The sequence below is a fragment of the Pristiophorus japonicus genome, chromosome 1 (assembly GCF_044704955.1).
Source record: "Pristiophorus japonicus isolate sPriJap1 chromosome 1, sPriJap1.hap1, whole genome shotgun sequence".
Classification (NCBI taxonomy): Eukaryota; Metazoa; Chordata; class Chondrichthyes; family Pristiophoridae; genus Pristiophorus; species Pristiophorus japonicus.
This window is the reverse complement of record NC_091977.1, coordinates 125204688-125231268: the sequence shown is the minus strand read 5'-3', so window position 1 is coordinate 125231268 and position 26581 is coordinate 125204688. Positions and strand designations below refer to the sequence as shown.

General features: G+C 45.5%; 1 protein-coding gene across 1 annotated transcript in view; it reads right to left on the bottom strand.

Moving 5' to 3' along the window:
* LOC139265678 (uncharacterized) overlaps nt 1–26581 on the bottom strand; it is a 187037-nt gene that overhangs the window by 65857 nt on the left and 94599 nt on the right. Inside the window, exons 12-15 of the mRNA XM_070882902.1 lie at nt 22158–22442; nt 18197–18363; nt 16352–16488; nt 9886–9980 (exon numbers count right to left, since the gene is read on the bottom strand). Coding sequence (XP_070739003.1) covers nt 9886–9980; nt 16352–16488; nt 18197–18363; nt 22158–22442 — 684 coding nt within the window. The remainder of the gene's footprint in view (nt 1–9885; nt 9981–16351; nt 16489–18196; nt 18364–22157; nt 22443–26581) is intronic.

Here is a 26581-nt window from a genome sequence, read left to right as displayed (position 1 = left end):
TACACCAACCCTCGCGCAATTTCGAACCATCACCTGGCTACTGACCTCTCATTCCTGTGGCTTACTCAGGCTAGAGGTAATCGATTGCCTTGCCCCAATATTGTGGGCAGCTCCCAGGTGTAACTCTCTTAGAATTTCCCACTTGTGGGTAAATCAGTGTCGAAACAGTGGGAGGCATTCAAGGAGGAGATCCGGAAAGCTCAGGTCAAACATGTGCCCTTATAGAAAAAGAGTGGGAGTAATAATTCTGGAGCGCCCTGGATGTCTGGGGACTTACAGGGGAGGATAAAGAAAAAAAAGGATGCTTATGTCATATACCAACAGCTAAATGCTATAGAATCTTGAGAGGAATATAGAAAGTTAAGAGGCAAAATTAAAAAGGATATTAGGAATGCTAAGAGAGAGCACAAAAAATTCTTGGTCAGAAAAATTAAGGAAAGCCCTAAGATGTTCTATAAATATATTTAAGAGTAAGAGGGTAACTAAAGAAAGGGTAGGGCCTATTAGAGACCATGAGGGTAATCTTTGTGTGGAGGCAGAAGATGTTGGTAAAGTTCTTCACAAAGAAAAGGGGCAATGCAGATACTGCTGTCGAGGAGGAGTATGATATTCTGGATGAAATAAATATAGTGAGTGCGGAAGTATTAAGGGGTTTAGCAGCTTTGAAAGTAGATAAGTCCCCAGTAAAAGAGGAAATAGCAGAGGCCTTGACCATCATGTTCCAGTCCTCTTTCGAGTTGGGCATGGTGCCAGAGGATTGGAGGACTGCTAATGTAGTACCCTTGTTTAAGAAGGGAGAAAGGGATCGGCTGAGTAATTACAGGCCTGTCAGCCTAACCTCAGTGGTGGGAGAATTATTGGAAAAAATCCTGAAAGACAGGATAAATCTACATTTGGAAAGGCAAGGATTAATTAGGGACATTCAGCACGGATTTGTTAAGGGTTCATTCTAACCACAATTCCCGATGACTGCAGGTATTGGCTACAAGCCATTTTCCTTCAATCCCAACAGTTTAAGATTAGCCTGCATCGGAATGTGGAATTGGCCCTGTTACTCCACAATACTCTTAGGGGTCGAAATTCGGTGTCGCCATTTTTGAGGTGGTGACACTGGCTGATTGCTGATTGTAACGCCAGGCGGTGGGTGCCGCCTCAAACTGAAAAATTCAGTCTTCCCACTCAAAGTGAGAGAGCAGCGCGAAAAGTGGCATTGCACACTCATCCTTGGGCGCCAATGGAACGGCATCTCAGGAGGCCTACTGAATTTCCCGACTGTATGCGAGCTGAAAACATTTTCTTTTTTAAAGTAGCCAAAAATTTCCCTCATCCACACCTCCTCACTGATCCCATTAATACATAAATGCGAAAAAAAATAAACATAACCATTGACCTGGATCTCTAGACGCTACTGCCCCGGGATCCCCGAGTCCCGCCAGCTTTTCCAGGCTGTACAAATGCATGCCGGTAAGGCCACCATACTTACCCAAGTCCATGCCGTGGCAGCAAGGGGGCATTGCATACTCGATGATGTCACCACGTGGGTGGCAGTAGAGCATAGAAACATAGAAACAAAGAATGCCATTTGCCTTCTTCACCGCCTGCTGTACCTGCATGCCAACTTTCAATGACTGATGTACCATGACACCCAGGTCCCGTTGCACCTCGCTTTTTGCTAATCTGTCACCATTCAGATAATATTCTGTCTTCCTGTTTTTGCCACCAAAGTGGATAACCTCACATTTATCCACATTATACTGCATCTGCCATGCATTTGCCCACTCACCTAACCTGTCCAAGTCATCCTGCAGCCTCTTAGCATCCTCCTCACAGCTCACACCGCCACCCAGTTTAGTGTCATCTGCAAACTTGGAGATATTACATTCAATTCCTTCATCTAAATAATTGATGTATATTGTAAATAGCTGGGGTCCCAGCACTGAGCCCTGCAGCACTCCACTGGTCACTGCCTGTCATTCTAAAAAGGATCGTTTTTTTCTGACTCTCTGCTTCCTGACTGCCAACCAGTTCTCTATCCACATCAATACAATACCATGTGCTTTGATTTTGCACACTAATCTCTTGTGTGGGACCTTTTCAAAAGCCTTTTGAAAGTCCAAATACACCACATTCACTGGTTCTCCCTTGTCCACTCTACTCGTTACATTCTCAAAAAATTCTACAAGATTTGTAAAGCATGATTTCCCTTTCATAAATCCTTGCTGAATTGGACCGATCCTGTCACTGCTTTCCAAATGCGCTGCTATTTCATCTTTAATAATTGATTCCAACATTTTCCCCGCCACCGATGTCAGGCTAACTGGTCCCTAATTCCCCGTTTTCTCCCTCCCTCCTTTTTAAAAAAATGGTGTTACATTAGCTACCCTCCAGTCCATAGGAACTGATCCAGAATCAATAGACTGTTGGAAAATGATCACCAATGCATCCACTATTTCTAGGGCCACTTCCTTAAGTACTCTGGGATGCAGCCTATCAGGCCCTGGGGATTTATCGGCCTTCAATCCCATCAATTTCCCAAATACAATTTCCTGACTAATAAGGATTTCCTTCAGTTCCTCCTCCTCACTAGACCCTCGGTCTTCCAGTATTTCCGGAAGGTTATTTGTGTCTTCCTTCTTGAAGACAGAGCCAAAGTATTTGTTCAACTGATCTGCCATTTCTTTGTTCCCCATTATAAATTCACCTGATTCTGACTGCAAGGCACCTATGTTTGTCTTCACTAATCTTTTTCTCTTCACATATCTATAGAAGCTTTTGCAGTCAGTTTTTATGTTCCCGGCAAGCTTCCTGTCATGCTTTATTTTCCCCCTCCTAATTAAACCCTTTGTCCTCCTCTGCTGAATTCTAAATTCCTCCCAGTCCTCAAGTTTGCTGCTTTTTCTGGCCAATTTATATGCCTCTTCCTTGGATCTAACACTATCCTTAATTTCCCTTGTTAGCCACAGTTGAGCCACCTTCCCCATTTTATTTTTACTCCAGACAGGGATGTACAATTGTTGAAGTTCATCCATGTGATCTTTAAATGTTTGCCAATGCCTATCCACCATCAACCCTTTAAGTATAATTTGCCAGTCTATTCTAGCCAATTCACGTCTCATACCATCGAAGTTACCTTTCCTTAAGATCAGGACCCGAGTCTCTGAATTAACTGCATCACTCTCCATCTTAATAAAGAATTCTACCATGTTATGGTCACTCTTCTCTAAGAAGCCTCGCACAAAAAGATTGCTAATTTGTCATTTCTCATTACACATCAACCAGTCGAGGATGGCCAGCCCTCTATTTGGTTCCTTGACATATTGGTCTAGAAAACCATCCCTAATACACTCCAGGAAATCCTCCTCCACTGTATTGCTACCAGTTTGGTTAATGCAATCTATATGTAGATTAAAGTCGCCAATGATAACTGTTGTACCTTTATTGCACGCATCCCTAATTTCTTGTTTGATGCTGTCCCCAACCTCACTACGACTGTTTGGTGGTCTTTACACAACTTCCACTAGTGTTTTCTGCCCTTTGGTATTCCGCAGCTCCACCCATACAGATCTCACATCATCCAAGCTAATGTCCTTCCTTACTATTGCGTTAATTTCCTCTTTAACCAGCAACGCTACTCACCTCCTTTTCCTTTCTGTCTATCCTTCTTGAATGTTGAATACCCCTGGATGTTGAGTTCCCAGCCTTGGTCACCCTAGAGCCATATCTCCGTGATGCCAATTATATCATATTCATTAATTGCTGCTTGTGTAGTTAATTCGTCCACCTTATTCCGAATACTCCTCACATTGAGGCACAGAGCCTTCAGGCTTGTCTTTTTAACACACTTTGCCCCTTTAGAATTTTGCTGTAATGTGGCCGTTTTTGATTTTTGCCTTGGGTTTCTCTGCCCTCCACTTTTACTTTTCTTCTTTCTATCTTTTGCTTCTGCTCCCCTTCTACTTCCCTCTGTCTCCCTGCGTAGGTTCCCATCCCCCTGCCATATTAGTTTAACCCCTCCCCAACTGCACTAGCAAACACTCTTCCTAGGACATTGGTTCCGGTCCTGCCAAGGTGCAGCTGTACCTCTTGGCATTGCCCCCACCACCCAACTAAATTTACCGTGAGCTGAAGAACCGGTCACCACCGGCGGTAAGTACTTAGCTGCCCATTAGCCGTCCCTCTTCGGGGTTAACAGGTGGTGTTGCCAACGGAATTGCTCATCAGACAAAATTGGTCGCAGTCATCTATGTGGTCACATGCCCCACTGAATTTCCCCCTCCTTACACCATCTGCTCCGACTCAATGTTCACATGCAACTCATGTACAGAATATTTGGCCTTTTGGGACAGACGAGGGTTTAAGTCAGCAGATGGAAAGCCGTTGATCACAGCCCCAATGTTGGCAACAATATTGGAAGCTGTAAAGGGAAAAGAATACAAGTATTACATCCACAAGGTCAAGGCCCACTCTACAACCGAGCCCAGGTGGAAAGGCATTCAGAAAGCTGACAAACTGGTTCGGAGGGGTGCAGAGAGAGGTGTCTCATGGGACTCTTACCAGTCAGGAGTGGTGGTCACTGCCGCCTCTGCTCAGAGTACAGTACCCCTTCCACCGCATCTTAAAACCATTCAGTTAAAAGATGTGGCGCTAAGGGCAATTATAAAGGAAAAGGAAGAGGGAAGAGACATAGAGGCACCCTGCAGAGCTAGAGATGTAGAAATCAGAGAAAGGATGCCATTTAAAGGTGACAAGTGGATAGTTCCAGAGGGATACTGGGAGGAATTCATTCAACTAGCATCTGGAGGTCCGGGGCAGAGCATCCAGGACCCGAAACCACCTGGAATAGAGTGGAAGCACCTTAGGGGAGATGTGGAGGATGTTCGGAAAAGCTGCTTGATATGTGCTGCCAATAATCCCGACCCACACTTGAAAAAGGCAACTCTAGGATATAGCCGAAGGGCTGAAGGGTCATGGCAATGTGCCCAGATTGATTTTATTGGACCCTTACCCCTTACTCAGAAGGGCAATAAATATTGTCTGGTGTTAGTGGACAATTTCATTAAGTGGGTGGAAGCATTCCCTTGTAAAACAGCCACGGCACTGTGGACAGCAAAAACACCAGTCAAAGAGGTGTTCTCGAGATGGGGATTCCCTCGTGTAGTGGAGTCACACCAAGGGAGCCATTTCACAGGTCAGGTGATGCAGGCTACTCTTAAACTGTTGGGGATTGAAGGAAAATGGCATGTAGCCCATAACCTGTAGTTGTCGGGAATTGTGGAGAGAATGAACCATACCCTAAAACTGCTTTACATAAAGAACTGAATGAAAATCCACCAAGTGGGACGAAATACTGCCTCTAATTCTAATGAATATACGCAGTCCAGAGTCGAAGGGAATGGGATATTCTCTTCATGAATTGGTTACAGGGAGACCCAAGAGAACCCCAACACACTTGTTCCTACATTGGCAGAGAAACAGATCAAAGAATTAACCAGGGATAAGTTCTTAAATTACTTGTGAGAAACTCAGAGAGTTACACCTGGCAGCTGCCCACAATATCGGGGCAAGGCAATCGATTACCTCTAAACCCGAGTAAGCCACAAGAATGAGAGGTCGGTAGCCAGGTGATGGTTCGAAGTTGCGCGATACAAGGGACCATACAGTATCAACGATAAGGCTAGCCCCATGGTGTATGCAGTTCAGCTACCCAAGAGAATGAAATGGTTTAATATTAACCAGATGAAGCTTTTTTGGCCCACAAGCAGGTCAAGGAGACCGCAAACCACGATTATGTGAATGATTGGGATGCAGCTGGTCTACTGGGACGACACGGAGGAAATGCCCAATGGCACGCACCTCACCAGGTACCACATGATCCAAGTGAAAATGGACAGGGAGCAGGAGCTGTAGAAGCCTCCTTGGCCCTAGGTCCGGAGCCACCTTCTATTCACAGACGAGACCTACAGATTCTTACTACCTCACAACGTAGTAAAAGAAAGAGAATGACAGCCCTAAGATTTCAACTTTATTAGTACTAAAAGCCAAAATGGCTAATGGTAGAGGGAAGGGTACAGGATTGGAAGTGCAGTCATACATGCACTAGAGTTAAAGGTTCGTCCGCAAATCCCTTTCCTGATGAATAAAACACATTTCCAGTTGTTTGCCCTAAACACACCCCAGGACCAATAAATGGACTAGTATAATCCCAACCCAAAAGGTTCTATACCATGACGTCCATGATGAAGTCACGCCAGTAATAATTAATTTAACAGGCTTAGGGATGCTGGCATGGTGCAAATCTAAAACCATACAATTATATGAACGATTAATGCATAAATGAATCGAGGGATTTTGGGAAAGGACCTGTGACACACTGGTAGAGGAGGATTTGGAGACCCTGTACTACAGCGAATTTCCAAATTATTCTGGATTGAATGTTATCTCGGAAGTAACTAAGACCGAGACTATGAAGGGAACTGGGAAGGGCAATAATGATACATGGCATGTCAGAAGGCGTCGGAGCTTAAGGAATGATGTTGCAACCACCTTTAACACCGGTACCTACTTTGTCAATATTTTTGATTTAGCCACTCTAGAAGGCTCAGTAACTATGGTTAGAAACGGCTTGAGGAAAATTCTGAACAAAATTAACACTATCGAACAGGGAGATTTGGAGGAGGACTGTACACTTGCAAGATATAGTCAAGTATCTCGAGTCCCATGCTCTGACTCCCTCCATAAGAATATGTAAGGAGTCATCTGAAAACCTGGGTACAGCCCTCTGTCTCTGTGAAGCCATCTCTGCAAGGCTCAGCAATAACCAGATGGTATTGTGTACTGCCTGCACACGCCTGGATATACCTTTAAATGCAATGTGGCCAAGGCTGCTTTAAATAACCCCGCTGGAAATAAGTCATCGATGACGTTCTCAGACCTGCACCATTTAATAGGGCTGGGTAATGCCAGTAACGGAAAGTCACCGGTATGAAAAGAAGCAAGGAGTTCTGAGCTGCCATGCCGACCGTCCGCATCTAGCTAATCATAAAATCATAGAGTCATAGAACTTTACAGCACGGACAGAGGCCATTTTGGCCCATCATGTCCGTGTCTGTGCCGGCCAACAAAGAGCTATCCAGTCTAATCCCACTTTCCAGCTCTTGGTCCATAGCCTTGTAGGTTACAGCACTTCAAGTGCACATCCAAGTACTTTTTAAATGTGGTGAAGGTTTCTGCCTCTACCATCCTCTGGATGAAGAAATTTCCCCTTAAATCCCCTCTAAACCTTCTACCAATTACTTTAAATCTATGCCCCCTAGTAGTTGACCCCACTGCTGAGGTCCTTCCTATCCACTCTATATAGTCCCTCATAATTTTATACACCTCAATAAGGTCTCCCCTCAGCCTCTGTTTGAAAGTAAACAAACCCAGTCTATCCAATCTTTCCTCAAAGCTAAAATTCTCCAGTCCAGGCAACATCCTTGTAAATCTCCTCTGTACTCTCTCTAGTATGATTCTAACATAGATTCATTTAAAGAACAGAAAATGTATTAGAAAATATTACTGTAAAAAAAGTTTCTTCTAAAGTTATTTTGCTTGCTGTGGTTGGTCCGTATTAGAATAGCAGCGAAGTGAAGGAAAGCAAATTTCAATTTTGATTATCAAAATATTCATGTGTGATTACTATTCTACTGCACATCCAGTTCCGATTATCACATTAATGGGCCTGAAATCCCGGTTCTGGGCTTCCCGCAGGCGCTTGCCTGAAGATAGTAAAAAAAGTTCTGCATCTACCTTTTGCTATTGCGCCCTCCAGCGATCCCAGTCGGAGGCCTCCTCTCCTTGCGCATCGGAGCATGTTCACGTCTTGGGAGATGCGGAGGGAGAAGCTGGAGTCATGTGGCACTGGCCAGCCAATGAAGGCACAGTATTCCCATTCATAATAATGGGAACTTCGTAAATAGGAGTTCTCGTTATTATGAATGAGAAACACCCCCCCACCCCCCAAACACCCAAACACAAATAAAAACATTTAAAAATGATCTCACATATTTAACATTAATTTAAATTAAAGTTAATAAATGTGTTAGAAAAAATATATATTTTTCGGCTTTTTTTAAAGTTTTGTAATTAGGGTTTTAAATAAACTTACCTTAGTGGGCAGGGTTTTTAACATAAAAGTGTGTTTTTAAATGTTATTGTTAAATATTTTTTATATGTTTTAAAACTCTTATGCTGGTAAAAGTAAGCTATGTACCTGCTTTTACCAGCGCAAGAGTTTTAAGGACATTCGCTGGGCAAGAGATGGGCAAATAGTGCAATCTTGCCCATGCGAATGTTCTTCTCTCCCAGAACTTGACAGATTGGAAAAGCTATTTCAGGCCCATTATGTTCTTTCTTCAAGGCATTGAGTTTGGCTTTTAGTAGAAGAGGATTTGAGTATAAGAGTAAAGACATCTTACTACAATTATATAGGGCCCTGGTGAGGCCACACTTGGAATACTCTGTACAGTTTGGTCTCCTTACCTAAGGAAGGATATATTTGCCATAGAGGGAGTGCAACAAGAGGAGAGATTGATAGACTAGGCCTATATTCTCTAGAGTTTAGAAGAATGAGAGGCGATCTCATTGAAACATACAAAATTCTTACAGGGCTTGACAGGGTAGATGCAGGAAGGCTGTTTCCCCTGACTGGGAAGTCTAGAACCAGGTGTCATAGTCTCAGAATAAAGGGTTGGCCATTTAGGACTGGGATAAGGAGGGTGGTGAATCTTTGGATTTCTCTACACCAGAGAGCTGTGGAAGGTCAGTGGTTGAATATATTCAAGACAGAGGGTGAACGATTTTTGGATATTCAGGAAATCTGGGGATCGTGCAGGTAAGTGGAGTTGACGTAGAAGATCAGGCATGATCTCATTGAATGGCGCGAGGGGCCAAATGGCCTACTCCTGCTCCTATTTCTTATGTTCTTATAAGTTCTTGCTATAATGTTCGGATTGTACTTTTTTTTTCTATGTCATGCAACATTTAACTTTCTGTTAACACAAACAGAAACACAAGTTTCAGTGTTCAGTGTTAGTGTTTCAGTATTACTGCAGAGGTCCTCACTGATCTTAACTTATTTTTAAGGGGCCTAATGTTTTCTTTGTTTTATAATGTTCACTTGTGCTTTTCTGACACATAGGGAGCAAATCTGCTCTTAAAATGCATTTACAGTACAACTTTGTAAAGTGACTTTGCATTACAACAATGCTGGAGTTTTAGTGTAAATGCCGCCTGAATCCAGTGTCATCATACCCCAACCTGATACCAGAGTGAGTGAGGAGAGAGGCTTCTTGGAGGAGGGGGCCTTGCTTTTAAATGAGTCTGTGGCCTTTGCACCCAATTTATCTTCCAACTTTAGCGTTTGTGCAAAATGCTTTCAGCTTTGAATGAACATTAATCTTGAGAAATGTGAATATCCTGTCAGTGAATTGAAAAACATACGCTTTCAGAGCATTGCAGGCAATAAATCAGCACCCGTGAACTTGAGAAATAAAGATATGAGGGTAGAGACAGTATTAGGAGAAAAATGCACAAATTGGCATCACCCTTGGAATGATTATAAAAATAGCTGGAGGGTCAATGAAAGTGTCAGATTGTGTAGCTGGAGGTAATCTTCTGAAGTTCGAGGAAAGCTTCTGTCGTTGTAGTTAAGATAAAATGATGGGGCAGAACTTTCATTGTATATATATATTTTATACAGGTGAGGTTGTTGACACTGAGTGTGCCTCAAAGTAAAGACGGGTCCCAGTTTCAGACCTGACATGCTTCACAAGAATTGACATGAAAATTCACCCTTCTAATAAAATGTCAGTCTCTTAAGATGAATATACTGTAATTTTCTCTCACCTGTCCATCATTTATGATGCTATCAGCAGCAATTTGTTTAATTTCCTCCTGTCCCAGATTAAGCCTCAATGTTGCTTCTTCCGTTTTTCTAAAACCTTCCATACACACAGAATTTAAAAAATTATTATTGATGAGATTGCTGCAATTTTATGATTATCATTTAATTAATGTAATTAATAAAGCTAAAGCACTTCTATTAAGCTCAATCAAAAAAATGGAACTAACTTTTCTACATTAATCATCTAAAAGCTAGCTGGGAGCAAAATTCATCATTTTAAATTGATTCAAGCTAAATGAAAATGTTTTTGCTCTGTACTGACAGCCCGATTAAAATTTCCACAAAAAATGGATGCACAGAGCAAAAGACAAGTAACCAAAAGTCAATAGATGTTGCATACTATATTTAACACAAGTTTGTTCTGCACAATTATCATTAGAAATGTAAGTTTAGGTTTTGTTTTAAGTTTCAAATGTTGGGTTATGTTATCCATTATTAGGGGCGTTATGTGAAACAATGTCTGCATCAAATTGGGAGAGATGAAGCCACTGTGAGAAAGCACTGAGCAGGACCAGGAGATTCCCATTGTTACAGGGTTGGTCTCGCAACTTGATATTGATCGGTGTGGGGGAAGGGGGGGGGAGGAATGTGCCAGGGCATGAATTTACAGATTATAGTCGTATACAATTTTGCTGACCTCACCATGGAGGCCAAACCATTCGGTGGTCACTCCTACCAATAATATAATCGATAGACCGATCTGCAGCAGGTAAGTTAGTGAGGATGAGGTCAAACAATTTACTTCAACAACAACTTGCATTTATATGGCACCTTTAACGTAGTAAAACATCCCAAGGCACTTCACAAGAGTATTATAAGCCCCAAAAATTTGACATCGCTCTAATGCCCGCCTCTGGCGCAATACCCAGCAGCCACCATTTTGGTGAGGGCCAGAGCGCTGTCACTGGGCTCAGCCATGCCCCTGCCAAGAATGGGCAACACAGTCTCTTCCAAGGGAGTGAAGTGAAGCTAGGAATAGGAGGTGTGCCTCGCAATTGGTAGAGATTGTTGGTAGGTGAGTGATTGCAGGCAGTGAGGGTGGGGGGGGTGTGGTGGAGGGGGCGGGGGACTACATTCAGCAGTGTGCAAGGCTAGTGTTGCAGTTGGTAGGAGTGCATTCACTGACATTGACCACTGGTCTGAGGTTATGAAACTTCTTTGGGCACTGGAGCCAGGTTGTGGGGGCAACATTGCTGGCAGCCTTGGTGATACATTTCCACATCCTTCTTTCTGGACGGCCTCCTGGCCACTGTGGCCACAGCGTTGACCCCCTGTGCAAAGCTGGAGTACTGCAGCGAGACTCTGGATGTCCTTCCCTGGCTTGCTCAGCCACTGTTTTAGTGCTGAAGCACTTTTGCCACTTTTTTAAGTGGCGAAGGCAATTCAGCTTCATGAGCTGAAGACTGCCATTTGGGAATTTTTTTTATTGTTAATTTTATTTTCAGAAGGCAGTTGAGCATTAAGAGCTAAAAACGGCCTATTTTAAAATTATTTTTATTTTATTCATTTTAGAAGGCAGTTCTCCTTTAAGGGGAATGACAGCCTTGCTTTAAGAGAAGGCTGTACTTGCTGCAATGACACCATGGCCATGCTACATTGGGCCTCCAACTGGCACTACTACCATGAAAACGGCCTTGCACAGTGCGTTTAGCGCTGCGCTAATGTTAATTACCAATTTACTGGTACTGCCAGCACTATAGAGTTTGGTAACCATTTACTGCGGCTTGTGGTGCCATCGGCAGGTTTGCAGCAGCCTCAAATCTCTAGGCCTGAGAATTTTAAATTTAAGATTTTGTACAACCAGTGAGGATGCGGGTAGAAAATGAATGAGGCTTATTGTGGAACAGGACATGAGATATGTGGGGCCGAAATTCAGACTCCCAATAAGGCCTGATACTGTCGGAAAGCGGCTGCCACATGGCAGTGTCGAATGGCCGCCGTTTTATTTGTCGAATGACCGGCGCTTGCGAAATTCTTCCGGTGGTCCCCACTTCCGCCCTGCTGCTGCCGAATCCTCCTAAGTGCGACATCAAAGCGTGCACCGCCAAACTCCTGCACCGCAAGCAAAATCACCAAAAGAAATCTTACGACCACCGCGTGGTGCCCCCGACAGTTTTTCCTGTCGGTGCACTGTGTTTGCAGTGTGTGCAAAATGGCGGTGCGGCCCCATTTTATTTTTTTGTCGGTCGATTGCCAGGTCGGCCTGACAATTATGCCCCTGGGTTCGGTCAGGCCACCAACAGGCAGCCTAGCACCCGCTCTTGGGTGCCAGGCCGCTGGCTTGGCCGAAACCCACCCTGGTGGCCCAGTGGACCTAACTAAAATAATCGCAGAGCTCGCAGCAACTCTCCTTTTTAAGTGAAGGGGAGCGACATGGTAATGCGCCAGCATGATGACATCATCAGCGCTACACTGATGACTGACAGCTGCGACCACTCCGCCCACTCCCACTTCCGCCCCTCTTATGACCAATCTTCTGCTCTCTATCCTACTTCAGCCCCCATTATGACTGACTTGCGCCTCGCTCGGGAAAAAAAGACAAAGAGCTGAATTTCACGCAGGAGGCCACTGCATCCACCGTGCGGTGAAAACACGGGAAAAACGGTAGATGTGATCCGTTTTCGGCGAAGGTGAATTTCGACCCCATGGAGTTTTGGACAAGTTGAAGTTGATGCGAGTACAGTATGGAGGGTGTTGGAGCAGTCGGATTTGGAAGTGACAAATGCATGTACAAGGGTTTCAACAAGAGAGGGGTTGAAGTAATGGTGGAGGCAGGCAATTTTGACGGTGGATAGGATGTGATATTTAAGGCTCAGCTCAGGATCAAGTATTATACCAAGGGTGCGAATGGTCTGGTTCAGCCTGAGAAAGGGGCCAGGAAGGAGGTTAGAATCTGGGACAAGAAAACATAGGGGCCGAAATTCAGGCACGCCAGAAAGCTGGTGCATCCACGAGTTTTAACCTTTTTTTACTGCCATGTGTGATGAAGTGGTCTTCCGAGTTATTTTTTTTACATTAAACTTTTTTTCTCATTTGGACCGGAAGTCGGTCATAATGGGGGCAGAAGTGCGGTGGTAAGTCCTGGTGAGGGGCAGAAGTTGGGGTGGGACCGAGTCTCCGCTGCTGTCACTCATCGGCGGAGCGGAGATGATATCACAACGCGTTTGCGTCACCATGCTCTCCGCTTCACTTAAAGGGGAGAGCATTTGGCATTCACAAACATCGGTCCACTGGGCCACCAGGGAGGGTTTTGGCCAGGCCAGCGGCCTGGCACACAAAGGGGGTGCCAGGCTGCCTGTCGGCGCCCCAGCCGAGCCCGGGGCAATAATTTGCCAGGCGATCGGGAAGTCGGCCTCCAAAATTAACAACATGGCGGCCACGGCAGTGGACCCTCCCCTTGAAGGACCATCGCGCTGCCGTGCCGCACACAGGCAGAACAAGGTGCACCGACAGAAAAAGCTGTCGGGGGAACCATGCAGCGGCTCGTGGATTTTTTTCACTAAATTTGGGGCAGATTGACTTGTAGGTGCGGGATAGCAGCGGTGCGCACTTTGATGATGCGCTTGCGGTGGTCGGCAACAGCAGGTCGGAAGTGGGGATAGGCCGAGGTGAATTTGAGTTGGGGGCGACCAATGGACTGCAAAGCGGTGGCCACTTGACTCCGCCGCTTGGCCGCCGCAAAACGGCCTTATACGGACCCTGAATTTTGGCCCCATAATCTGTTGCGACTGCTAAAGATTATGTTCTTCGCAATACTGAGCCAAAGAAAGTTGTGGCTCATCTATCATTTGATGTCAGTCAAGAAATCATACAATACAGAGGCTGTTGAGGGATTGAGAGCACACTTCCACTGAGTCAGAAGGTTAATGGCTTAAGTCCCACTCCAGGTAAACTTAAGAACATAATAAGAACATAAGAAATAGGAATAGGAGTTGGCCAAACGGCTCCTTGAGTCTGCTCCACCATTCCATAAGATCATAGCTGATCTGATCATGGACTCAGCTCCACTTCCCTGCCCGCTCCCCATAAACCCTTATCCCCTTGTCATTTAAGAAACTGTCTATTTCTGTCTTAAATTTATTCAATGTCCCAGTTTCCACAGCTCTCTGAGGCAGCGAATTCCACAGATTTACAACCCTCTGAGAGAAGAAATTTCTCCTCATCTCTGTTTCAAATGAATGGCCCCTTATTCTAAGATCATGCCCTCTAGTTCTAGTCTCCCCCATCAATGGAAACATCCTCTCTGCATCCACCTTGTCAAGCTCCCTCATAATCTTATATGTTTCGATAAGATCACCTCTCATTCTTCTGAACTCCAATGAGTAGAGGCCTAACCTACTCAACCTTTCCTCATAAGTCCACCCCCTCATCCCCAGAATCAACCTAGTGAACCTTCTCTGAACTGCCTCTAAAGCAAGTATATCCTTTCGTAAATATGGAAACCACAACTGCACGTAGTATTCCAGGTGTGGCCTCACCAAAACTTTATATAGCTGTAGCAAGACTTCCCTGCTTTTATACTCCATCACTTTTGCAATAAAGGCCAAGATACAATTGGCCTTCCTGATCACTTGCTGTACCTGCATACTATCTGTTATGTATGGAGAAAGAGTCAGACTGAACACTGTGAGCTCACAGTAAAGTGTGACAGTCTTTTATTGCAGGTCTCCAGAGTGCCTCTCCAACCTGTGAGGCCTCCTTAAATACCTGTGCTCCCATGGGATTACGGGATCCTTTGGGACTCAGGGGATGAGCCCTCTGATGATTGTACAGAGTAAATACAAGTATGCATATATAACAACACTCCCCCTGGCCCAAAGTCAATAGTGTAACTATTTACAATGTGAGTCGATCTGGGGCCCTTCTTGCCCTGGTTGATCGTCTCGGTGTGAAAGCTGGTGTTGTTGGGCCCTCGCTGGGCTGCTGTGCAGCTGGCCTTGCTGGGCTGCCTGGTGTGGTGGGTCCTGCTGGGCTGCTGTGGGTGATGGGTTCTGCTTCGTGGTCAACCGTGGTGCCAGTTGCCACTGGTGTGTATGTTGGGGGGTCAAAGAAGGTAGGATCCAAAGTGGGTTGTTCAGGATAGTCCGTGAATCTGAGTTTGATTTCCGGTGAATGAGTCCATTTGAAAATTTGACCCAAAAAACCCTGCTCCCCTCTTTGGCCATGACAGTGCCGGGAAGCCACTTGGGACCTTGTCCATAATTCAATAAAAATACAGGATCATTGATTTCAATCTCGTGTGACACATTTGCGCTATCATGGTATGTACTTTGTTGAAGCCGCCTGCTCTCTACCTGTTCATGTAGATCAGGGTGAACTAACGAGAGCCTTGTCTTAAGTGCTCTTTTCATAAGCAGTTCAGCAGGTGGGATCCAAGTGAGTGAGTGGGGTCTTGTGCAGTAGCTAAGCAGGACTCGAGATAGGCGAGTCTGCAGTGAGCCTTCAGTTACCCTCTTCAAGCCTTGCTTGATGGTTTGCACTGCTCTCTCTGCCTGACTATTGGACACTGGTTTAAACGGGGCAGATGTGACATGTTTGATCCCGTTGCGCATGAATTCTTTGAACTCAGCACTGGTAAAACATGGCCCGTTGTCGCTCACCAGGACATCGGGTAGGCCATTTGTGGCAAACATAGCCCACAGGCTTTCGGTAATGGCAGCAGACGTGCTAGCCGACATTATCTCACATTCAATCCACTTGGAGTACGCATCGACAACCACAAAGAGTATTTTACCCAAGAATGGGCCTGCATAGTCGACGTGTACCATAGACCATGGTTTGGAGGGCCAAGATCATAAACTTAGCGGCACCTCCCTGGATACACTGCTTAACTGCGAGCATGTATTACATCTGTGAACGCATCGATACCGGGCCACCACACGTGGGATCTGGCTATCGCTTTCATCATTACGATGCCTGGGTGGGTACTATGGAGGTCACTGATGAAGGTATCTCCTCCCTTCTTGGGAATTACTACTCGATTGCCCCACAGAAGGCAGAACGGGTCCCGGCTCGTCCAGTTTTTGATCTGCTGGCAGTGACGGGTGATTGCTCACTTTCAAATGCTTCCATAACCATGGCTAAATCTGTGGGCTATGCCATTTCCACCCCTGTGGAATAGATTTATAGGGGAGTTGGTGGAGGTGAAAACACTAGAATTATTAAGGAAGAGTTGGATGCTGTGATCGGGGTGGGGGGCGGTAAGGGAGCAGTAGGGCCTTTACAGATGGATAAACTAATACTGACCTTCTTCAGCTGTACTTGTTTCATGATATTAGCAGAGCACAGGGAGATCAACAGAGGAATTGCAGAAAAGATGATCAATAACATTTTAACAATAAATACTTCTGAATCATTTACAATGAAAGGTGCACAAGGTACTTTTTCTATTAGAATTAGTGATCTCACCTGCCATAATAGGGTTCAGCTGATCATTAATACATCCAGACCTAATGCTGCTTAGTGCTTTCAGCACCATTTCTGCTTCCCAAAGATCAGCCTGTGCTTCTTCCAGACTTTTGTAAAGTTCCTGTGGAATCTGATCCCTGCAAAACAGGTCAACCAGCTCTGAGTAGTCCCTGATGCATTGGCAGCTGCAGGGTAAAGCACTTCACAGAATAACAGTACATTGTTGAAGGATCTGTGTCATCTGCCTGGATAGTTCTGGATGTAAAATCAGTTCCTGGATCAATCAGGTGAGCTTGAAAATGACCAAAGAACTTGACAAGGCCGGGGATGCAGAGGTCCTGTTGATCTAACAGCAGGGCCTCGTTAACATTCTTTAGCTCTGTTTCCTGCCCAGCAACCGGCCAAATGGACAGCCTGACTGGTGGGCAGATGGTGAACACCAGCAGCAGTAAGATGCAGCCATGGACACTTGGTAATAGTCCCTGGCAATCGGGAGATCAGAGAGGCCCATGCTCGAGGGGGCTGGGGTGAGGTCGGCAATCATGGAATGGGGGAGGTTGGCAATCAGAGCTGGGGGAGGCCGAAGGCTTCCTGCTCCTCCTATGGATTTGCAGGATCTTGGGGAGGCAGCATTGGTGGTACATCTCCAGCATTTTGAGGTGTCTGCTGTATATAGTCCACGTCTCTGAGCCATATAGGAGGGTGGGTATGACTACTGCCCTGTAGACCATAAGTTTGGTGCTGGATTTGAGGTCCTGGTCTTCAAACACTCTCTTCCTCAGGCAACCAAAGGCTGCGCTGGCACACGGGAGGCAGTGTTGGACCTTGTCGTCGATGTCTGCTCTTGCTGACACTATGCTCCCGAGGTATGGAAAATGGTCCACGTTGTCCAATGCCTCATCATGTATTTTGATCATCGGGGGGCAGTGCTGTGTGGTGGGGTCAGGTTGGTAGAGGACCTTTGTCTTACGGATGTTTAACTTAAGGCCTCGGTGAAGGTGTTGGCGATGGCTTGGAGTTCAGCCTCTAAGTGAGCACAGATGCAAGCATCGCCCGCCTACTGTAGTTCAATGACAGAGGTTGGGACGACCTTTGATCTGGCCTGGAGGCGATGGAGTTGGAATAGATTCCCCCATTTTAGTTCCACTTTTAGATCCACTCCAGCGGGGAACTTGCAAAGGGTGAGACGAAGCATTGCAGTAAGGAAGATCGAAAAGAGCATTGGTGTGATGATGCATCCTTGATTAACCCCGGTCCGGACATGGATTGGGTCTGTGGTGGATCCATTGGTCAGGATCACGGCTTGAATGTCATCATGGTGCAGACGGAGGATGGTGACAAACTTTTGAGGGCAGCCGAAATGAAGGAGGACTCTCCATAATCCCTTATGGTTGACAGTGTCAAAGGCATTTATGAGGTCAAAGAAGGCTATGTACAAGGGTTGGTGATGTTCCCTGCATTTCTCTTGTAGTTGTCGCACGGTGAAGATCATGTCCGTTGTACTTCTTTCAACAACTTCCCATGTTAGCAACACTAACCACAGGAGTCACATGTAGGCATGAGTCATTTACAATGGTCAGCAGAAGAGCTAGCTTCTCCATTCAGTTGATTTGCATATAACTCATGCTGATGGTACAGTTGGACTGGTCTGTCACTCTCTCTGCACTGACAGCAGAGGTCCCAGTATCATTACAGAAAATGACGCAATGAAGCAGCTAACTTGCACTGCCTTATGCTATATATGTGGAAAAAATTAACAGTTTTTCTGAGGAATAGCATAAATTACATGGTAGGGAGAATGAGGGAACAGACTACTTCATCTGAAGGACTGGGTTTTTTCTGTACCTGTTAGAATCTGTGGGATTTCTGCCAAATGTTCTTTTAGAGTTTATCACATTTTGTTGTACTCTGTTCAAAGTTTCCTTGGCTGCCATTGCCTTCCCACTACTGTCATTTAAGAGGCTGTCAATGAATCGCTGTGCTTCTGGAACTGCATTGTAAACAAAATGAAGCTGGCAGAAAATAGACAAAAATTACTTGTTTTATAAAGAATGGAATAACTCGGATTGAAAAAAGGTTAGAATAAAAAGTACAGGACTCACATCTCTATTTACCATATTGTTTTGCCAGAACCTGCACTGAAAGCATTACATATATATGTGGCAAATTGAATGCTGCTTAAGTTGCCAGAGTTGATTTATTTTAACTTTTCGGGCTAGAAATTGGTCTTTTGATGATAGCGGTATTTTTTTGGCATTTTCCACCAAAAATATCGCTCATCACTCTGCGATTTTTTAAAGACCTAAAATTGGCAAAAAAAAAGTGTTCAGCGGTAAAAATCGGCGTTGCACGAAGATTTGCGGCGGAAACCGCGGTCCTCGTCAACTTTAGTCCAAGGCCGATTACCGCTAAAAGATAGACAGAAGAGGAAAACACAAAAAAAATTGAAAAAAACAAAAAATAAAAAATCACAAAACATTCACAAGTTATCTAGTGAACCGCTGAAAAAAAATTAAAAAAATAAAAACTTTAACTTACCTTTTTTGCAGGTCTTCATACTTACTGCTATTTCTGGGGCTGCAATGCAGGCTTTCCTCGGCGTTTTTTTTCACCCAGAATACGGGTGTGTCAAACGGCCAATTTAAAGCGATGGTGCTTTTTTTCGTCTTGCACGATGGCGGTCTGCTTTTCAGCGGTATTTCAAAACAGCCGACGCAAGACTTTGGTTAATTTACCTGATCACCTTTATCCACTAAAAACAGTGAAATATCGCCAAAAAACAAGTGCAAGGCTGGCCAATTTCCAGCCCATAATAATGTTGTAATGCTTCAGCATTTTTCTCAACAATATGCCAGCTCGCTGGAACTAGTCCCAGCAATAGTGATTTGGGGTACTAATTAGTAGGCAGGTCGGATTGTTATCTACAATCTCAAACATTTCAGGTTGTACAGGTAGTAAGAAGATCACTTCTGATGGCAACTGAGGCATCAGATGTCATTCCATTCTGTTCGCACATTGGTAAGCTTAACTAAGGTAGGTGTTGGGCTACCTCCTGCTCACATATGAAAGGGTAAGCATTCACCTCAGTCTAGCAGTTTGATTGATAACTCCATGGGCTGAGTAACCCCTCATCTCATCAAGTTTAGGGGCGGGGTGGTGCTCTTGTGTATGCGTTCTCTCTTTCTCTTGCAAACGCAGCAAGGCAGCAACTTGAAGCTGTCTGTGTTCTAAAAGTGTGGACATGCTCAGCTTCAGAAGCTTAGATAAGATCCAAACAGTAAGTTGTATTTTTTTTGTTTTCCATAACTGAGGAGTATTGGGGAAATTGTAAAACAATGAAAACTCTATACTGTTTATTCATGCATCATTTCATAAATAAACCAGTTTAATTCTAATTTCATTCTAATGTGGCACAGCCATCCACATCACAGACACTGAGGAGGCACTTAGAAGAAGAAGCATTAGAATAGGCTGGAGGCAAACATCCACAGGCATATGCAGGACATGAGGCAGATACAAATTAATTTGTTTTGATTATGTTGCCATAAATGACTTAAATAGTTGCTAGCTGTTTGGTTAGATTGACAAAGAATGTAATAGGGTTATTATGGCTTTTGTGCTTCGGCACTGACTTCTCACATCACTGCTAGATGCAAGGATGAATGGTTCAGTCTGGAAAAAGACCAGTTGTTAAATGTGGGTGATCAGTGGTGGGAGATGACCTGTAACAAGCTGAAAACATTCGGGTCTTTGTCCCTGGCATAAATACCTGGATCCACCCGCCATGACTTCTGGCACTGACCTCAAGTTTATTGGATCAAAGGGAAGTGATCTAATTTGCATAACCTGGGAAGGTGATCACCTCATTTGGGGCTGATCTCAGGTATCCACCATGTCAAGAGGCCAGGAATTCTAACCTCGGGTGACCAGGCTGGAATTGTGGAATCAGGGGGGTTTGGAGTGCCAGGCCATAATTCTGGCTTCGATGCATAGATTGGATCCACATCTTCGATTTGCCAGGCTTTCATTTAGCGTAATGGCCCACCATTTTCCTCCTAGGCCAAGGACAACCAATCTGTAAGTTCCTGCCCCCAGCCACATGCTCTCCTGCACCACCGATCATACTTGAGGAGGTGGATGCTCCACCTTTATAAAACCTATGGAAACCTGGAGCTGGAGCTATGATGGCAGTGTATCAAAAGTGTTGCAGATTTTCAGACCCACTGTTTCTTAATAATTTCACACATATAAATTGGGCATCTAGGATTATAAAAGTAAACATTCAATGGGCCCAAAAATCCACTGGCCTTCTGGCACACTTCTGCTGTAAGGAGAGCAGGAATGCAACTGAAGGCTTGCAAAATAAGTCAGAACCCAGATATGCCAGATACCAGTCCAAGCTCCTAATTTCCACGGGACCTTGTTTGGAGTGGAACTTCCATATGCCCTATCCATGTCGGAGGGGACATGGTCAAGGGACGGGAACGCCCAAGCAGAGAGTTTCCTCGGACTCAATCCAGGGATACATCAGTAATCTGCTATTCCAAGTGAGAGGAGGCATCATCATCATCATCATAGGCGGTCCCTCAAAACGAGGATGACTTGCTTCCACGCCAAAAAAGGATGAGTTCACAGGTGTTTCAATGAAGGACCCGAACTACATCCTCAAGGGTGGAAAATGCCTGTGTGTGGATTTTTTTAATGTGTGGTGGCCGTTGCACATCAGCCACCACATGGGCTTGACAGAGCTAGGTCTTGGTCCAGTGGCAAGGATTACCCAAGATGACTGGAGACCAGCTCAGCTCCACAGACCTAGTGCGCACAACATATCGCAGTGTGAGCTGGCCCGTGCTGCCCCTGGGCCCCTGGCCCCGAACTCACGCCTCTCCTGGGCCCCGATCACGTTCCTACATTCTCTCGCCGCTCCTTCACCCCGACCTCCTGCTGTATCTGCCCACACTCCAATCACCGACCTGGACCTTGATTACATCATTCTTCGCTGCCGTCGCCCTCCTGCATCAGCTCGCACTGTTCCCTGGAGTAGTATGCCTCCACACCGTTCCTTTTATGGTCCCGACCTGCCGCATACTGGCCTGCTGAAGTGGGGCTTATCGGTGGGAACAGGCCTGAGGCCTGGCCTTGATCCACTAAAGACAAAGATTCCATACTAAATAAATCAGTCACCTGGGGCTGTGGCAGCTGTTCTTCACCACTACTCACCCACCCCACTCTGGTAGGCCCTTGAGATTCACCCATAAGTAACAGGAATATTAAAAAGAGGGAAAAAGAAGAAAAAGAATAGAGGAATACCAAGCATGTGAGAATGCAGCAGAGCATCTACCAGGGGAACTGGATTTTTTTTTCAAAGAGTAGAATTTTCCATCGTCAGTAGCACTATTGATTGTACACATGTGGTCTGAACACAACAACTGTGCAGCCATGAATCATAAGTGCTATCACTCTATCACTGTGCAAATTGTCTGTGACCATCTGTACTGGAATATGCAAGGAATGGCTATTTTTCAAACAACATCACCTTGAAAAGGCAAATGGGATTTTGGTTTAAAGTGTCATCAAAAGACATCACCTCAGACAATGAAACACTCCCTCAGTAATTCACTGGAGTAATTCACTGGAGTATCAGCTTAGATTAGTTACTAGATTGGGATTGAACTCATAACATTCTGACTCAAAAGCAGCAAAGTCAAGCTGATACAGGTAATGAGAATTGAAAAGACTAACTCAACAATCAGTGCATAAAAATCACCACTATAACATTGAATAGGCATGGTTTTAAAATTCTCACCTTTTCTAAAATTCTCTTCAATAGAACTACACTTGATGTGTCAACCTGGACAATCTGTTGTTTGGTCCATGTACAAAAATCATTTTCTAGCTTATTTTTATTTTTTAAAAGCTCAATAATTTCATCTTCTTTGTTACTCAGGGTCCGTTTCAGCTTCTCCAGCCTGACGTGAGCTTCTTTGATTTTTGTCTGATTGGTCCCCAGCACTCTATCCTCTGTCATGTTGGTCTTCTCTGGATTGGGAGACATCATGTAAGCCTTTTCCTGAATATCTCCCTTAGCAGGCTGTAATACATTATCATATAAGACAGTTAGAATGCACTGACCAATATAGGAACACCGGTTGCAGTTGAGGGGGTTGAATGTAAGTTTATGTGAGGGGTGCAATAGTTACTGAGAATATTGATGGGTTGACAATTCACCTTATACCACAGGTTCAATAGCTTCTGTCAACTCTAAAAGCTTATTACATTCCAGGAGTCTGTCAGTGATTCTTTAGGTAAAATTGCTTCGATTCATTGTCAGGCATAGTATTACCCAACAATCTTGTTCCAATTATTGGTTCAAATTTGGCTTTAGAAGGTTTGAAACAGAGTCTTGTAAATCTAATATTGGTGTCAACAGTTGTGAAAGAACTGCTGGCTGATGGTATTGCACTGCCATTTTTTTATATTCAGGAAAAAAAATCTGCAGGGCTGCAGGGAAAGGGCGGGTGAGTGGGACGAGCTGACGTGCTCTTGCAGAGAGCCGGCATGGACTCGATGGGCTGAATGGCCATCTTCTGTGCTGTAATCATTCTATGATTCTATGATTCTATAATAACCGCTTTTATTGGAGGTCCAAGAAGTGACATTGAAGAAGGATGGCTCTCTTGAGGGAGAGCCACCCCAGAGGCAATAATTCATTTTTTGGTGAGGATCTCTGTTAAGTGTTCATTTTAAACAGACATCGTGCATCTAGAGCACTGCTCAGACATTTCAGCTTCACTATGGGGAGGACCCATAACTTGCATTAAGACTGGGGTGTTCATTAGCCTGCTGCTCAAACACATTTAGGTACATAAAGCATGTCAGGCAAATAGAAGGCTAAATAGGCCTTAGGCATCATCGACCCATAATGCAGAGAGTCAGGACTCGGGACCCAATGCACACCAGTGATACAGGCACTGAGAATCACAGCATTGACCCCCAGTGTGCTCACTGATACTCCTCTGCATGTTTTTTTTTAATGGAGACGTTATCCTGTTTATTTTAAATGAGTCAATCTCCCCCGCAATCCTGCCCAAAATTGGATGGAATTACAACGGAAAATGTCAGAGAATTTGGGTTGTGAAGCCTATTGTGTTCCAAACACAGATGATACTGCACTCAGAGAGGTTAAAGTAAGAGTGACCTCAGTCTTTATTAAAACACTCCAGAGTGAGGAACAAGCCTTAGGGGCCGGCTTATATACAGTGCTCCCAAGGGATGCTGGGATCTCTTGGGACTTCAGGAGATTCACATCCTGGTGGTGGATCATGGGAGTTCATGCTTTACAGATACACAACATCACTTCCCCCGCCAAAGTCAAAGTGAAAACTATTTACAAGGTGAGGCGGTAGGGAGCCTTTCTTTCCCTGGTGGACTGCCTCGGTACAAATGTCTGTTCTGATGTGTTGGCTGTGCCCTTGCTGGGCTGGCGTGTTGTTGGCCCTGCAGGGCTGCTGGGTGAGCCTGGCCTTGCTGGGCTGTTGGGCGTGATGGGTTTGATTTCCTGGTCCGGCGTGGTGTCGTTGATCCTTTGGGTGTGTGTTGTGGACTCAAAAAAGGTGGTGTCTGCTGTGGGTTGTTCAGGGCAGTCTGTGAACCGCAGCCTCGTTTGGTCCAGCTGCTTTCTGCAAATTTGCCCATTGTCTAGTTTGACTACAAACACCCTACTCCCTTATTTAGCTATCACCGTGCCCGCGATCCACTTGGGACCATGTCCATAGTTTAACACATACCACAGGGTCATTCAGATCAATTTCCCGTGACACAGTGGCACGACCATCGTTTACATTTTGTTGCTGCTGCCTGCTCTCTACCTGATCATGCAGGTTGGGGTGAACCAGCGACAGTCTGGTTTTAAGTGTTCTTTTCATGAGTAGCTCAGCCGGGGGCACTCCTGTGAGTGAGTGGGGTCTCGTGCGGTAGCTGAGCAGTACTTGGGACAGGCGGATTTGGAGTGAGCCTTCTGTGACTCGTTTAAGGCTCTGTTTGATTGTTTGTACTGCCCACTCTGCCTGCCCATTGGAGGCTGGTTTAAATGGGGCCAAGGTGACATGTTTGATCCCATTGGGGGTCATGAATTCTTTAAATTCGGCACTGGTGAAACATGGTCCATTGTAAATGACCAGTATGTCAGGCAGGCCGTTGGTGGCAAACATGGCCCTCAGGCTTTCAATGGTGGCAGTGGCGGTGCTTCCCGACATTATTTCACATTCAATCCATTTTGAAAAAGCATCCACCACCACCAGGAACATTTTACCGAGAAACGGCTCGCATAGTCGACATGGATCCTGGACAATGGTCTGGAGGGCCAGGACCACAAACTTAGTGGTGCCTCTCTGGGCGCGTTGCTCAACTGAGCACACATGCTGCATTGTCGTACACAGGACTCTAAGTCAAAGTCGATACCGGGCCACCACACGTGGGATCTGGCTATCGCATTCATCATTACTATACCCGGGTGTGTGCTGTGGAGATCCGAGATGAACGTCTCCCTGCCCTTTTTGGGTAGCACTACGGGGTTACCCATAACAGGCAGTCTGCCTGAATGGACAGCTCATCCTTTCGCCGCTGGAACGGCTTGATGAGCTGTTGCATTTCAATGGGGATGCTGGCCCAGCTCCCATGCGGTACACAGTTTTTTACTAGGGATAGCAGAGGATCTTGGCTGGTCCAAGTCCTAATCTGGCGGGCCGTGACAGGTGAGTTATCATTTTCAAACGCTTCCATGACCATCAACAAGTCTGCGGGCTGCACCATTTCCACCCCCGTGGTGGGCAATGGTAGCTGACTGAAAGCATCCGCAAAGTTCTCGGTGCCTGGCCTGTGGCAGATGGTATAGTTATACGCTGATAGCGCGAGTGCCCACCTTTGTATGCGGGCTGAGGCATTAGTATTTATCCCCTTGTTTTCAGTGAACAGGGATATGAGGGGCTTGTGATCGGTTTCCAGCTCAAATTTGAGGCCAAACAGGTACTGATGCATTTTCTGATGTCTTTCTCTCAGCCTTAGACAAGCTCCTGGAGGCATTGGCGACAGGTTGCAACTTCCCCGCAACGTTAGCTTGTTGCAATACACACCCGACTCCGTAGGACGATGCATCACATGCTAGCACAAGTCTTTTACACAGGTTATACAATACAAGCAGCTTGTTGGAGCATAAAATGTTTCTGGCTTTCTCAAAAGCAATTACTTGTTTTTTTCCTCATACCCAGTTCTCACCTTTATGCAATAACACATGTAGGGGCTCTAAAAGGGTGCTTAACCCCGGTAGGAAGTTACCAAAATAGTTGAGGAGTCCCAGGAACGACCGCAGCTCCATGATGTTCTGTGGCCTGGGCGCGTTCCTGATAGCTTCTGTCTTGGCGTCTGTGGGCCGAATGCCGTCCGCCGTGATCTTTCTCCCCAAAAACTCCACTTCTGTTACCATGAAGACGCAGCCCTACGCGATCCAGTTGTTGGAGGACCTCCTCCAGGTTTTGTAGGTGCTCGACGGTGTCCCAACCCATGACCAATATATCGTCCTGACAAGCCACTGTGCATGGTACAGACTTGAGTAGGCTCTCCATGTTTCTCTGGAAGATCGCTGCAGCTGACCGAATTCCAAAGGGGCATCTGTTGTAGATGAACAGTCCCTTGTGCTTGTTGATGCAGGTAAGGCCCTTCGAAGACTCCTCCAGCTCCTGCGTCATGTAGGCCGAAGTCAGTTCGAGCTTGCTGAATGTCTTGCCTCCTGCCAGCATCGCAAATAGGTCATCTGCCTTAGGTATTGGTCCTGTAGCGAGAAATGATTAATAGTTACTTTATAATCGCCGCAAATCCTGACCGTGCCATCACTTTTGAGTGCTGGGACAATCGGGCTGGCCCACTCGCTGCATTCCACTGGGGAGATGATGCCCTCGCGTTACAGCCTGTCCAACTCGATTTCCACTCTCTCCCTCATCATGTTAGGTACCACTCGCGCCTGGTGGTGAATGGGTCGTGCCTCTGGGATCAAGTGGATCCGCACCTTCACCCCGGAAAAGTTTCCAATGCCTGGCTCAAAAAGGGAAGGAAATGTGTTTAGAACCTGGGTACATGAGGCCTCATTAACATGTGATAGCACTCGGATGTCATCCCAGTTCCAGTGGATTTTGCCCAGCCAGCTCCTTCCAAGCAGTGTGGGGCCATTGACCGGGA